General features: G+C 38.2%; 1 protein-coding gene across 5 annotated transcripts in view; it reads left to right on the forward strand.

Annotated features, from left to right (window-relative positions):
- The window catches only part of WDR64 (WD repeat domain 64), a 143,016-nt gene that overhangs the window by 102,856 nt on the left and 24,506 nt on the right, over window positions 1-15,654 (forward strand). For all 5 annotated transcript variants that reach the window (XR_007411944.1, XM_025430516.3, XM_035719396.2 and 2 more), the window contains 5 exons: window positions 2,691-2,864; window positions 9,011-9,141; window positions 12,236-12,337; window positions 14,126-14,195; window positions 15,385-15,421. Coding sequence is in view for 4 of the 5 variants with exons in the window: in XM_025430516.3 (XP_025286301.1) it covers window positions 2,691-2,864; window positions 9,011-9,141; window positions 12,236-12,337; window positions 14,126-14,195; window positions 15,385-15,421 (514 nt within the window). In the remaining variant the exon portion in view is untranslated. The remainder of the gene's footprint in view (window positions 1-2,690; window positions 2,865-9,010; window positions 9,142-12,235; window positions 12,338-14,125; window positions 14,196-15,384; window positions 15,422-15,654) is intronic.

Here is a 15,654-nt window from a genome sequence, read left to right on the forward strand (position 1 = left end):
GCTCCTTGTGGGGAGTCTGATGTGGGACTCAATCCCAGGACCCCGGAATCACGCCCTGAGCCAAAGACAGACACTTAACCACTGAACCACCCAGGCATCCCTACTTTTTATAATTTAAGGTTGTATATTTCCTACTTGTTGGTATTAATCTATACCCTCTCTTCATAAAATGATGATAACAGTTTCCAGTCCCCTTCTCTCCCCAAGTCCTCTCTTGGTAAAATTAAATGTTAGTGATCCTAAGTCAATATTCTAAAATTTGTTTTTGTTTGGTTTGGTTTGGTTTTACTACTCCATGGATTTAGAAAGTCTGAGAGCCACCGTGTCCATCAAGGTAGCACATGAACTTAGCCAAGCTATTACTCAGTATGTCCATGTCTGACCACTTTCTGGCTATTGCTGAGCTTCCTTCTGCTCCACACTGGCACAAACTCTAACCAAAGACCCCTCTAGCAGGTAGGAGGGCCACTAGCATACTTCTAAATTAGCATAGGTATGAGGTAACAGAGGCATTCGCGTAGAAACGTAAAGCTTCTGAAAAATGAAAGAACTTTTACCTATCCACTAGCTGAAGTCCTAATTTTACAAATAAGGTAAATAAGGCCCAAAGGGAAAGAGATAGTTTGCCCAGTTTCTCTCTAGAATTGAGACTGGAAATGTGTTGTCTTCACATCTATACCAATATTCTCTCTACTTTATCACAGCTGCTCTCAACCTAAAATATCTGTGCTCTACTAGCAAGATAACCAAGCTTAAAATTTTGACTTTAAAATTAAAAATTAAATTTTTAAATATTTAATATTAAAATATAAAAATTCAAAACTTAATAGCTTCTCATCAATAACAACCAATTAGAAAACAGAATGATCACATTATAATAAACAAAAATAAAAGGTACCTAAAATAAATTTAACAAAAAATATGCAAAACTTTATGAAAAAAATTCCTAAAGAACATAAAGAACAATCTAAATATATGGGAAGATACACTATATTCACAGGTGGGATATCACAAAGATCTCTTTATTACATTCAAAAAAATAAACATGTCTTAAAGAACAAAGTGAAAACACAAGTCACACACTGTGGAAAGAGGTAACAGACTGTGTCCCAGGTAAATGAGAAAGTTTTAGGAAACAGAATTGCTAAAGGAATCCCACAAATCCAGAAGTAAAACACTGCAAGAGGAAACTGTACAAAGGACAGGTGAGAAAATCCAAATGGCTCACACCTGACAAATGTTCAACTCACTAAATTAGGAAAATGTGATTGATATAATTAATAAATTTTAAATTTCATTTTAAAATATCCCTTTTAAAACCCATCATAAGCCCCCCCCCCAAAAAAAATTAATCAATTTAAGCCAATGTTGGCAAGAATGTGAAGAAGGGAGAACTCTTATCTAGACCCTCATGGGGATGGGAAGCCTGCATGGCTCAGTGGTTGAGCGCCTGCCTTCAGCCCAGGGCATGATCCTGGGATCGAGTCCCACATTGGTCTCCCTGCATGGAGCCTGCTTCTCCCTCTGCCTGTGTCTCTGCCTCTCTCTGTGTGTCTCTCATGAATAAATAAATAAAATCTTTTTAAAAAAATTTAAAAAGACTCTCATTGGGGTGGAAATGGGTAAGAGTGCTTCAAAGAGCCACTGGTAATATCTAGTCAAGTCAATAATCACATATCTTACAATTTAATAATTCTACTCCAGGCATATGCTGCAGAAACTATGCACCTGTTCATGAAACAAGCAGTGAAAAATTGGCAGCAACCTAAACACCGTAGCAGTAGAAGAGTGGATAAAGAAATTGTACAATAAATTCATACAATCTTATAAAGCACTAAAAAATAAATGACCTAGAGTTCCATGTAAGAATTTGTATAAATCTCAAAAATATGTTAAGGGAAGCCTGGGTGGCTCAGTGGTGGAATGTCTGCCTTCAACTCCAGGCATGATCCAGGCTCCAGTATAGAGTCCCACATCGGGCTTCCCACGGGGAGCCTGTTTCTCGCTCTGATTGTGTCTCCGCCTCTCTATGTCTGTGTCTCTCATGAATAAGTAAATAAAATCTTTAAAAAACATGTGTAATGTTAGTGAAAAAAAGTTAAAGAATTCATACAATTTGATGACACTTATAAGACGGTAAAAAGCCTAAAAGCTGGGTGTTTGGGTGGCTCAATCTGACTCCTGATTTCTGCTCAGGTCATGATCTCAGGGTTGTGGGATCAAGGAAAATATACAAAGGACAGGTGAGAAAATCCAAATGGCTCACAAACACCTGAAAAATGCTCACAAACACCCCCTGCATGGGGTTCCATCCTGGGCAAGGAGCCTGCTTAAGATTCTCTCTCTCTCCCTCTCCTTTGCTCCTCCCCTCACTAAAAAGCCTGAAAGCAGTTTATTACATATATACAATGTACATGTATATATGTACAATAACATGATATATGTATTCGTAGAATACACGTATAAGTTTATGTAGAAATATTAAGATTTCCCTAACTAACATCATATTCAGGTTACTAATGACCTCTGGTAAGGAAGAAAAAAACAGTTTAAAGAGGGCTGGACGGGGCTTAAGATTTGATAAAGCCAGGTGGTGGGTACATCATTATATGTTCTATTTTTCTCTATACCTTTAAAACAGCTTCAAATAAAATAAATTTTATCATGTACTCACTGTATTTCTATTGAAGGGTAAAGAAGATGATATGTATCTCATGGTGATATGGGAGCTGCCCAATGTTGTGCCTTTCCTACAAGATGGGAATCACACTGTGTATCTGAGGACATCTCCTAAATATAGGAGCCTGCGTATTCCTTTCCCAGATGTCGAGTTGGTAGAGAAAAACTTTTCTCAAAGTGTTAATGTAAGTTTCATTTCTTGATGTTTTCCTATTTATTATGGAAAATGATAAACATACAAAAGTAGAGAAAATAATATGTTGTACTTACACATACTAACTAGCATGCACCTCCAGAAGTTATGTGTGCATGGCCAGACTTATTCCTATTTATTCCTACCACTACAACTACTATAAAAGAATTATTTTGAAGCAAATCCAAGATATTGTGTCATTTCATCCCTAAATATTTCAGAATGTATCTCTATGTGATGACTCAAAAAAATGGCATACCATTATTTTTAAGATTTTTTCTAAAATAATTTTTAAGAAGTCCTTAGTATCATCACATATTTAAATAGTGTTCAAATTTCTTTGATTGCCTCATTTTTTTATAGTTTACAAGGATCCAAACAAGGTCCGTTTGTTGCACTTAGTGGAAGCTGTCTTTTAAATCTCTTTTAATCTATAAATATCTTTCCATTTCTCTCTTTTTCTCTTGCAATTTATTTATTGAAGTTACTGGAGAGTTGGTGCCATAGTTTCACATTTTCTATATTTTGTTAATTGCACTCACCTCATGTAATTTAAGGAGTTCTGTGTGTACTTCCTCTAACCTGGCTTCTCTGCATGAGCTTTGATTTTATTTTAGTAAGACTCCATTGATGCTGTCATATACTTCCATCAGGACTCACAAAATGACTGGTTGTCTTTCTTTTAAAAAGAAGATAAATTAATTTAAAATCTCCAGGATTTTTTGTGAGGGGCTTATATCTACTCAGTATGGCAGGGGCATGTGTTCACACCTGAGGGGTAAAGTGTGTGGCATGTTTCAGGCTAACGAACAGAGACATAAGGAAGCTGTCTTCTTTGTTCCCATAAAAATTTAGGTCAATTGATTTTTTTTTTAGACTTTATCAACCTTATTTGCTTACTCTAATATTAGCTCAAACCATTTATACTTTTCAGTTTTTGCAAAGATAAGTGGTCAGAGACTAAAGAATGCAAGAAATTACAAATTATAGAGGGAGAGATTAAAGAAAGTCTTGTTTTCACCACTGTCATTACAGAAATGAAGTTAATTTGAGAATGAATGGTATAGCTTGTTTTAAAGATTTTGGAAAATACTTTTTAAAGATTTATATATTTATTTTAGAGAGAGGGAGAGAGAGAGAGAGCAGGAGCGAAGGGAGGGGCAGAGGGAAAGAATCTCAAGCAGATTCCCCACTGAACACAGAGCCAACGCAGGGCTTGATCTCACAACCCTGACATCATGACCTGAACTGAAACCAGCTTAACCTACTGAGCCTCCAGGCAACCCTGGAAACAATTATTTTATTATGCTATAGAGAGATGTTGGATTATTTTCCCTCAAATTTAAATGTTAGTTTAGCATTGCAATTCCAATTCCAATCACTGTTAGTTTAAATCATTGTTTGCCAAAGGATTTGAAATCAAAAATACACAGTGACTGTGTCATGATGACATCTTCACATAACACGTGCCAGGGTGGAAGAACAGAATGCATCTCCTTAAACAGTCATTCTATTTTTGTTTGTTTGTTTAAATTTTTATTTAAATTCAATTTGCCAACATATAACACCCAATGCTCATCCCATCAAGTGCCCTCCTTAGTGCCCATCACCCAGTTACCCCATCCCCCCACCCACCTCCCCTCTAGCAACCCTCAGTTTGTTTCCCAGAGTTAGGAGTCTCTCATGGTTTGTCTCCCTCTCTAACTTTTCCCACTCAGTTCCCCCTCCTTTCCCTTATAATCCCTTTCACTATTTCTTATATTCCACATATGAGTGAAACCATAATGATTGTCCTTCTCTGAATGACTTGTTTCACTCAGCATAATACCCTCCAGTTCCATCCATGTGGAAGCCAATGGTGGGTATTCATCCTTTCTGATGGTTGAGTAATATTCCATTGTGTACATATACCACATCTTCTTTATCCATTCATCTGTCAAAGGACATCATGGCTCCTTCCACATTAAACAGTCATTCTAATCCATTTCTTCCAACTCCACACAATTGGAAACACTAGATTTGGTTCTACATTCCTTGTTAGGAGCTAATAAAAATAGGATGATGATTAATGCAAGTTATTCAAATTTGATGCAGTTGGTAAGTTATTACATTGGTGATGATAAATGATAAATGCTTGCTTTGGGGAAAAAAAGGAAAGACTTCTGTAATAAATTAGTGAAATAATAAATGAAAGTGCCTTTTAGCATTATAATAAAAAGGTAAATTATCTCTGATTTTGAGTCCTGAAGGTTTGTATTTATCATAATTAGTGTTTATAGCACTTCTTTTTGCAACATATTTTGAAATTACTCTATAGATGGAAAGTTTGCAAAAGTCACTTAGGGAAAAAAAATGAGCTGTGTATGGAAATTCTTTTTTTAATATTTTATTTATTCATGAGAGACAGAGAGAGAGAGAGAGAGAGAGGCAGAGACATAGGCAGAGGGAGAAATAGGCTCCATGCAGGGAGCCCAATGTGGGTCTCGATCCAGGGACCCCAGGATCACACCCTGGGCCAAAGGCAGGCACTAAACCACTGAGCCACCCAGGTGTTCCTGGAAATTCTCTTTTTCTAAAACTCTTCCATTTATGAAGCACTGTTTATTGAACACCTGCTATGTAGCATGCACTGTTCTTAGCACCAGGAATACAAAGATTAATGAGGTATGGGACCTGTACCACTGCACTATGACAGCACAGCAGAGAGCTTGGAGGGTTAGGCCAGATGAGGTTCCTAAAAATAATTGCTGGTTAGATTTGGAAGAATTATCAAGACTTAGCTCAGCCCAGATAGGAAGTTTCTAAGGTGGGGGGTTGAGAAGGCAAAGTGAATGTCAAGTGGGGGAGATAAAATGAAAAATGCCACAAAGGTAAGAAATTGCTTGGTTTGCAAGGGATAACTGCAAGTATCTCAGCATTGCTCAAGGAAGACAGGGAGTGAGGGAGATAGAGCTGGATAGATAGGTAGGGCTGGATCGAGCTCAGGATATTAAGACATATGAATATTGTATAAGAAATGGAAAACCATTGCAGGGCTTTAAATGAGAAGTGACATCATACTGGTGTTGTGGGTAGCACCTATGATGTTGCTTTGATGATGGTTTTGAATGGGACAAGATTGCAGACAGAAGGTTCAGGCAATAATCCACTGTTTTGGTTAAAGGAGATAAGACCATGATAAGGAAGGTGGTGGAAGGAGAGGTTTCAAGGAATATTTAAGTGGCAAAAGTAGCAGAGTTTGGACTTCATTCATTAGTGGTTGATGTCATGCAGTTGGGAGGCGGGTCCTGAGAGAAAAGAAGGAATCAAGGACAGTGTGGAGCTAACTTGAAATCTGAACTGCGATGTGGTGCTACCAGTGAGCTACAGAATAGAATGAAATAACATGCTTGAAGGAGGCTAAAGTTTACACGTATTAACTTTGAGACACCTGTAAAATTTCTAAGTTATTAAATATACAATCCTGAAGCTTATAGAAGGGGATTGATTAAATTATTAGGGCATTGAGATTGGCAAGATTGCCCAGAAGAAGTTGGAAAAGAGGAAAAGCAAATGGGCTAGAGGTAAACCCTCAGCATATTAATATTTAACAGGTTGACAGAATAAGAGGGTATCAAATAGGAAAAGAAAAGGGTTGGGATGCATGGGTGGCTCAGCAGTTGAGCATCTGCCTTCAGCTCAGGTCGTGATCCCGGGTCCGGGAATCATGTCCTAAATCGGGCTCCCTACGAGGAGCCTGTTTCTCCCTCTGCCTATGTCTCTGCCTCTCTCTCTCTGTCTCTCATGAATAAACAAATAAAGTCTTTAAAAAAAAAAAGAAAAGAAAGGGTCATACAGAAACAAGCAAAATTCAGGGTCTGGTGTCAAGGATGTCAAGAGAGTAAGAAGTTTCAGGAAGGAGAGAGCAGTTGAGAGTGATGAGAATAATACACCTGTAATCTTTTTTTTTTTAATTTGAATATAGCTGACACACAATGTCACATTAGTTTCAAGTGTACAACTTAGTGACTTGACAAGTTTATACATTATGCTGTGTTCACCACAAGTGTAGCTACCGTTGGACCTAATACATTGCTATTACAATGTCATTGACTGTATTCCTTATACTGTGCCTTTTATCTCCATGACTTACTCATCCCATGACTCGAGGCCTGTGTCTCCCTCTCCCCTTCACTCATTTTGCCAACTTCTCACCTGCCTCCCTTATGGCAACCATCAGTTTGTTTTTTGTAGTTATAGGTTCAATTCTGCTTTTTGTTTATTTGTTCTTTTAGATTACACTTGTGAGTGGAATCATACGGTATTTGTCTTTCTCAGTCTGACTTATTTCACTTAGCATAATAACTTCTAGGTCCATGCATGCTTTCTCAAATGGCATGATCTCATCCTTTTTAAAATTTTAATTTCAGTACAGTTAATATACAGTGTTATATTATTTCCCGTTGTACAATATATACACAATATATGGTTCAGCAGTTTCCTACATCACCTGGTGCTCATCATGACAGGTGTACTCCTTAATCCCCATCACCTATTTCCTCCATCTCCTCACTAACACCTCCTCTAGTAACAAGCAGTTTTCTCTCTAGAGTTAAGAGTTTGTTTATTGGTTTGTCTCTCTCTTTTTTCCTTTGCTCATTCATTTTGTTTCTTAAATTCTACATATGAATGAAATCACATGGCATTTGTCTTTCTCTGACTTATTTTGCTTAGCATTATACTCTCTAATTCCATCTATGTTGTTGCAAATGGCAAGATTTCGTGTTTTTTTACGGCTGTGTGATATTCCTGTGTGGTGGTGGTGGTGGTAGTGATGGTGTGTGTATGAGGGGAGATGTGTGTACACTACATCTTCCTTATCCATTTGTTCATCTATTGATGAACACTTAGGTTGCTTCCATATCTTGGCTATTGTAAATAATGCTGCAATGAACATATGAGGTGCATATATTTTTTCAAACTGATGCTTTCATTTTCTTTGGGTAATTATCCAGTAGTGGGATTATTGGATCATATGGTAGTTCTTTTTTAAATTTTTTGAGGAATCTCCATACTGTCTTCCACAGTGGCTGTGCCACTTTACATTCCCACAGCAGTGCACAAAGATCCCTTTTTCTCTACATACTCACCAACACTTGTTATTTCTGTCATTTTGATTTTAGCCATTCTAACTGGTGTAGGATGCTATCTCATTGTGGTTTTGATTTGCATTTCCATGATGATTAGTGATGTTGAGCATTTTTTGTATGTGCCTGTTGGCCATCTATATAATAGACCTCTAGTCTTATTTAGATCTCACTCTTCCATGTTCCTATAATGTCTTGTGCCTGCCTCCAATATAGCTCTTTCAAATTGTACAGGACTTAATCTCAATACTTTCATCATATTATGTTTCTCCAGGTCACAGACATTCTATTTGACTTTGTATTTCAGGAGCCTAACAGCAGGTGCCCAACAGAAACTTGAAGAAAGACAATTAAAAAGTGCTAAAAGGGCTAGCACAACGTTTTCACAGGGGCACTTGAGTGGCTCAGGCCGTTAGGCCTCTGACTCCTGATTTTGGCTCAGGGTCCTGAGATGGAGCCCTGCGTCAGACTCCACACTCCATAGGAAGTATGAGAATTCTCTCCCTCCATCTCCCTCAGCCCCTCCCCCTGCTCACGTGCTCTCTCTCTTTCTCTCAAATAAATAAATAAATCTGAAAAAAAAAAAGAAAGAAAAAGTTTTCAGAGAGTACTATGGAGCAGAAGCAAAGAGTGAGTAAAAAGGAGGTCAATGAGGAGAATCAGCCAATGCAGAATATTTTCAAAAAGTTTGAAGGAAGAGAAGGATGATAAAGTGATCTAAGGGTTGGTTGGTCAAGGAAGAATAAATCAAGGCTGAGAGGAAGGAGCCAGTAGGTGGAAGAGTATATTTTGTTGTTTTTTCAATGAATTCAACAAGTTAAAACAAGCTTTAATGCAAAACTAACTCTATTTTACTAAATTTCATAATAATTAGTAATAGTAATTTTAAGTAACTTAAAAAATAAGACAATTTGTTTTAATGACAGAATAATGAAGTGTACACATAGCTTTTGTACTGTGGTTAGATACTGTGTTCATGATGGTCCATGAGTCTATTTCCTTTCTTCTTCAGAATCCTGCCATCAATATGGAAGTGAACTGCATTGATTTATTACAAGTAGAAGGATATAATTTGATAGCTGCTGGAACTTTAAATGGTGCAATTATCTTATGGGATTTTGTAAACTCTACTGTCAAAGAACTGTAAGTTGCATCTTTTCCTTAAACAATACAAAAGTTGTACTGCAGTAGAGCCAAAGTAGCCCTCAATGCTTTTTTTTTTAAGGCAATAAGTAACAGTGGTATAACACCGGTGATAACTCTCAAGAGAGGCTTTTCTAGAAATTATATTCATGAGATTGGTTCAGAAAGTCCAAATCCCAGAATAATGTGAATAAGATGAACCTTAAGTATTCATATTCTCAAATGCCTTGACTTTCACTCTTCTAGGAGTACTTTCATGCGTGATCTTGTCCAAATTTATAACCTCAACAAAAAGTTAAAGTACAAAAAAAAAAGTTAAAGTACATGTTTTAAACACTAACCTCCCTAGAGCTTTATACACACATATCTAGCAACTACTACCAGCAACACCATTAAAGCCCAAAATATTGTCCCAGTCTCCCCCTCCCCCATGCAACATATCTTCCTGTATTCCCACCATCATCTACTCAGTCACCAAAGTCAAATGGTAAGTGGCATTCCAGATGGGTTGTCCTTTTTATTCACCACCTCAACAAACATACTCAGTGTATTAGAGGTCAGTGCTAACAAGAGGATGGCATATGCAAATAAATAAATCTCAACCCGGCAGCCCAGGTGGCTCAGCTGTTTAGCGCCTGCCTTCCGCCCAGGGCATGACCCCAGGGTCCCGGGATTGAGTCCCAGGTTGGACTCCCTCCATGGAGCCTACTTCTCCCTCTGCCTGTGTCTCTGCCTCTCTCTCTCTCTCTCTCTCTCTGTGTCTCATGAATAAATAAATAAAATATTTAAAAAAATGAATCTCAACCAATTAGATTTGCCCTATACCATGGCCAAAAGTTTTACCCAGTCCCTGCTATCATTTCTTTTTTATTTTATTCTAAGGAGAGTTTCCCTCTTTATGCTATGGCAGCAGGACTAGGGTTTTTGCCTTTCTGTCTATCTGCTTTCCCTTCATAGTGAGTTATGCACAAGCTGACATGCGTGAAGGCGGGGAGGGGCAGAAGGAGAGGAAAGAGAGAATCTCAAGCAATCTCCTTGCTGAGCTTGGAGCCTAACACTGGGCTTGGTCTCACAATCCTGAGATCATGATTTGAGCTGAAACCAGGAGTCGACGCTTAACTGACTGAGCCATACAAGAGCCCCCTGCTATCCATTTTTAAATGTTCTTGCCATTGGTTGTAAAGGAAATGATGTAACATTGGGTTTTTTAGCTTTGAGTGAGTCATAAATAATAAGCTCTCCACAGTTGTCTAATTGGACTATAAGCAAGGGCCATGTGTGAACATCCTATGTCAAAGGAATTTGTAATATTATACTTTGAGGTACAAGATGGTCAAGAACCTTAATGAGTGAACAAATATAAAATCAAGTCTAGCTAAGCATTCAGAGGAAGGGAAGAGGTATAAAAGAGGAAGAAGACAGAAAGGATAAAGGAAAAAAAGAAAATGCAGAATGCATCTGCCTTACATACTCCTGGTCCACCTGGACTCCATGCCTCTTTCCTGCCTAAGTCTGAATCATTACTTTTAACCAACTTTTGAAGAGGCATATTCCTTTCTTCTTCGACCTGGATTGATTCTCCTTTGGAACTTTAGTTGAATTAGCAATTTCTGCAGAGCCCTCCCTCTGTACCTCAACCCTCTGTTCTCTTGGGCACTGCCCTTAGAATTCTTGTCATCCTTCTGTTCATCCCTTTCAACCCTTTGCCCTTGGGCTTTCTCATGACTGTATGCTTGTCACTTGATACCCATATCAATATGCACTGTGCAGTTCTTTATTCTCTTATTAAAGCACTTCTTACACTGTAAGTATCAGCTTGTGCATGACTCACTATGAAGGGAAAGCAGATAGATAGAAAGGCAAAGACCCTAGTCTTGCTGCCACAGCATAAAGAGGGAAGCTGTTCTAAGAATATTCCCAACTTGAAGGAGGAGATGCTCCTTATTGAAGGGTTAGGCACTTTGCCAAGGGATGCATGCAAACCCTAACACAGTCAGAGAAAAATAACAGTATAGCAAGCCACACATTGAATTCCCTTCCCATGAGAAGATGATTATGATTCTACAAAAATAATTGATTTAGAATCACTTTAGTATTTTGTAAAACATACAATTTAGTACAAAACTGTCTAATGTAATTTGGGCCCAGCCCTTAAAAAGGCTCTAAAGTTGAAGCCATCTCTACCTCCACCTCAAACTTGCCTGAGACCCTTCACCAATCAGAAGAAACAGGGCTTCTCTTCTTGTTTAAAGCCTTATGCTTTTTTGGGGTCCAAATTGGAAATTGTTCTTGCTGATTACTAACCATTTGGCTTATCCACAGAGCAGAAGTATCTAAAAAGTTTGAACTCCACACGTCATTAAGCTCACAGGCTCTTCTTCAGAGCTTGGTTCACTCCCCAGGAGCTTCTTCCATCAATCATCAGTCCAAGTTAGCAGAGGCAATTTCCACTAAAGGAAATGGAACATTGTGATACAAGATCTATTTGCAGTAAGGAATGTTAAGCAAGACTTTAGAAACCAAGCATGAAGTGCCAGTTTGGGTGGTTTAGGGGCTATCCCTGCGTTCCCAGGAACCAGCCCAGAAAGGTGTATGGTTTGTAGGAACCTGGGTCAACAGGAGATGAGCAACTAGTGCAGTGTAATCACTGAATTACCTGTTTGTCTTCTTCACTCACTTCTAAGCAACTTGAGGTCAATCACCCTATTTCATTCAAATATTTAGTCAAAGAGGATAATTCTACTCTTTAAACTTCTCAAAACTTCGAGGAGGTTATATATAAACTCCTTCAAACCTGTAAATAGGCTGACTAGACCAGCTAATGGACTAAAAGACTATATTTATTTATTTATTTACTTGTTTGTTTGTTTATTTATTGGATTAAAAGACTTTTAAACACTGAATGGTCATGTTGTTACACAGTGCCTTATTCAAGAAGATTGGTTCAAACTTGCCTAAGATCTGGGTTTTCTCTTCATGTTCAGTGATCTCAACATTGCCGGAGTCAATTGGCTCTGCATGGGATGTATGCTATAAGGAATGGAAGTTGCCTCAGTTGTAAATGTTTTTTATGTGAATGCATGCTTACTTCCAGGTACAGACCTGAAAATTGCTTCACCGGAGACCCGGATTTGGATCCCAAACGCTTTAAAATTAATGACATACTGTTCCTTTTTCGAACCCCTGAATGTGCAAGGTAACTCAGTACTTAGTGATCAAGAAATACTTGGGAGTCTGGGACTTGGGTGAGCAGTGTAAAAGGAGTTCTCTTTATCGCAGCACGAAGGAAGGTACACCTGAGGGAAGACATAAACTGGGTGCATGACTTGGCTTAAGCTGTCTTCCCTGTTGCTGTCTTTTGTAGGTGGGTGGTCCCCAGAGATCTAATTTGCTGTGTGGGGTTGTAACTTCCTTTAGCATGTCAGCCTCAAAACAATCTCTACACCAGTAGAAGAGATAGACAATGCTCACTTGACCAAAATCAAGTGCTCACTGTGGCCAAAATCTAATTCTATGAGCACTGACATGAGGCAGAAGGAAACATTTGCAGGGTAAATGTAAAAGACCCTATGGCAGCGGGTGTCATATGACATCTACTGAAACTGACCCATCTCCATCCATTTCTGGGGGAACAGGGCATTGTTTTTTAAATATTTAGGAAAAGCTATTTTTCCTGTTTATATATACTTGAGAGCTCTGGTTTTCAGGCAACACGTAATGGTAAACATATCTCAGAAGAAATCCAAAGCTTCTGTGCTAGTTTCAGGTCACCTAGTAGTGAGCAGTGAGTATACCTATACACCTAGGTAACACCCTCCCTACCCCTTGACTTGAAATTGCCTTACTCTGAGACTATTATTTATTTTTTAATTTAAATTCAATTTTCCAACATATAGTATAACACTCAGTGCTCATTACATCACCTGCCCTCTTTAATGCCTGTCATCCAGATACCCCATCTCCCCACCCACCTCCCCTTCTGCACCCCTCCTTTTACTTCCCAGAGTCAAGAGTCTCTCGTGGTTTGTCTTCCTCTCTAATTTTTCCCCACTAAGAATCCCCTCCTTCCCTTATGGTTTCTTTCACTGTTTCTTATATCCCACACATGAGTGAAACCATATGATGATTGTCTTTCTCCAATTGACTTACTTCACTCAGCATAATACCCTCCAGTTCCATCCATGTCAATGTAAATGGTAGGTATTCATCCTTTCTGATAGCTGAGTAATATTCCATTGTATATATACCACATCTTCTTTATCCATTTATCTGTCAAAGGACATCTGGGCTCCTTCCACAGTTTGGCTATTGTGGACATTGCTGTTATGAACACTGGCATGAGGGTCTCCCATCATTTCACTATATCTATATCTCTGGGATAAATACTTAGTAGTGCAACTGCTGGGTCATAGAATAGATTTATTTTTAACTTCTTGAGGAAACTTCACACTGTTTTCCAGAGTGATTGACCAGCTTGTATTCACACCCTCAGTGTAAGAGGGTTCCCCTTCGGAGACTATTTTTGAAAACTTGTTCCATATCTATGCCTGCACCAGAACCTAAGCCACTTTCCAGCCCGATCTAGCAGAGCATCGCCAAGATGACCAGGCCACAACTAGATACTATAGGACAGAAGTTAGCCAAGCTTCTCAGGTGCCCACCTCTAGCCTGCTTCCTGCCATTTCAGTATCAGCTTCTGAGACTAAATCTAGCCTGAGTAATGGTACAGGGCAGATCTTTATTTCCCAGACCCAGGCAACAATAAATCTTAATTACTGAGGCTCTCCAAAGCATCTACCAATTCCAGACACATGAACATTTGTAACACAAGATATAAGGTGTGATTTGTTTCTTAAGTGAGTGGCTCCGTATTCATAGATGATAGAAGAAGTAATCTACAGAAATTAAAACACAGAAGAGTACACTTTGGGTGTGATGGAATATCTTAACTTTCCTTCTTTGGGTTTCCTCCCTCTCCTTGTAGGAAATCAAGTCAGGATTCTGTGTGCTCTTCGTCCCAATGTGATTCTAGTAAAGGTCCACAGAGTAGCAAGGTAAGCAAGAAATAGAATATCCTATTACATCCAATGTTGATTCAAAAATAGTGATTTTTCCTTCCTTTGATAGAAGGTCAAGGTCGAAAAATGCTGTGTGGACGTGTGCCTGTAAAAACTTCCTAAAAAGTAATGTCTAAACTGTGTTCATCTTTTATTTCCTGTATTTTTAAGGCTTTCATATTGATACACACTCATAAATAAAATAAATTACATAGGCTATTTTCACATTTCTGAAATAATAAAGCAATTCTAGGCAATCTTTTTTGCTAAAAAGTATTACACACATTTCACAGGAGGAAGAGACAACACACAATGTAACACACTGGTTTTCAAACTGTTTTCAGTCTCAGTTTTATAGATTTTACACATTACAACTCTGGTAGGATTTTGTTTAAAGGAAGCTTTTTACTGCAAAAATTATTTTAGGACTACTAGTATGGTGAAAAGAATAAACTTACAGTGTTGTAAGTGTCAGACAGACTTGTACTTCAATCCAAGTGCTCTGTTTATTTTCTCACTAGATTTAGAGATTTCACCTAATTCCTGAGTTTTTGTTCCTTCATCAGTAAAAAGGGAATAATAAAGCCTAACTTGCTAAGCTGCTAGTAGAATTCGAGATCATGTACACCAAGAATATGGCATGCATTACACATGTAATTACTCTCATCATTATACTCTACCTGAGCCACTAGCATGTTGTTACAGATACCCCCTATTTGTGAACATGACAATCTCTGCAATACATTTTTCGGAAGAATTAATTCAAAAATAGTTTTAAAATTATTGCTTTGAAGTGTAAATTTAACAGAGAACAAACTGATACTTGCCAAAGGGGAGGGAGAGGTGGGGGAATGGACAAAAATGGGTGAAGGGAAAACAGGCTTCCAGTTGTGGAATGAATAAGTCACGAGAAGAAAAGACACAACCTACAAAATACAGTCAAATGGTATTGGAATGGCGTTGCATGGTGACAGATGGGAGCTACACTTATGGTGAGCATAAGCATAACGTAAAGATATGTCTGGTTGCCATGTTATTTATCTAAAACTAATGTAACAATGTAACACTGTGTGTCAACTATACTCCAATTATTAAAAATTAAAAAAAATGTAAATTCACTCATCCAGTATATCTCATTTCCTTACAATGTCATAGAAATACTTTCTCTTTTTCTCCCCTAATTCAGGGAAGCAAACAGAGCATACATGACAATGAAATTAAAGGTCAGTATGAAATTACCTCTCTGGCTTGTAACAATTCCTTTGCAATAGGGAGTTTTGGTTATAGAATATTCTTAGTGAATATACAATATATTCTATCTTTAAATTGATTTTATTTATTTATTTTAGAGAGAGAGCACAAGTTGGGGGAGGAGCAGAGGGAGAGGAACAAGCAGACTCTGTGCTGAGCACAGAGCCCAATGTGGGGCTCAATCCCAGGACCCCAAGGTCATGAC

This window comes from Canis lupus, chromosome 7 (genome assembly GCF_003254725.2).
Source record: "Canis lupus dingo isolate Sandy chromosome 7, ASM325472v2, whole genome shotgun sequence".
NCBI classification, from domain to species: domain Eukaryota; kingdom Metazoa; phylum Chordata; class Mammalia; order Carnivora; family Canidae; genus Canis; species Canis lupus.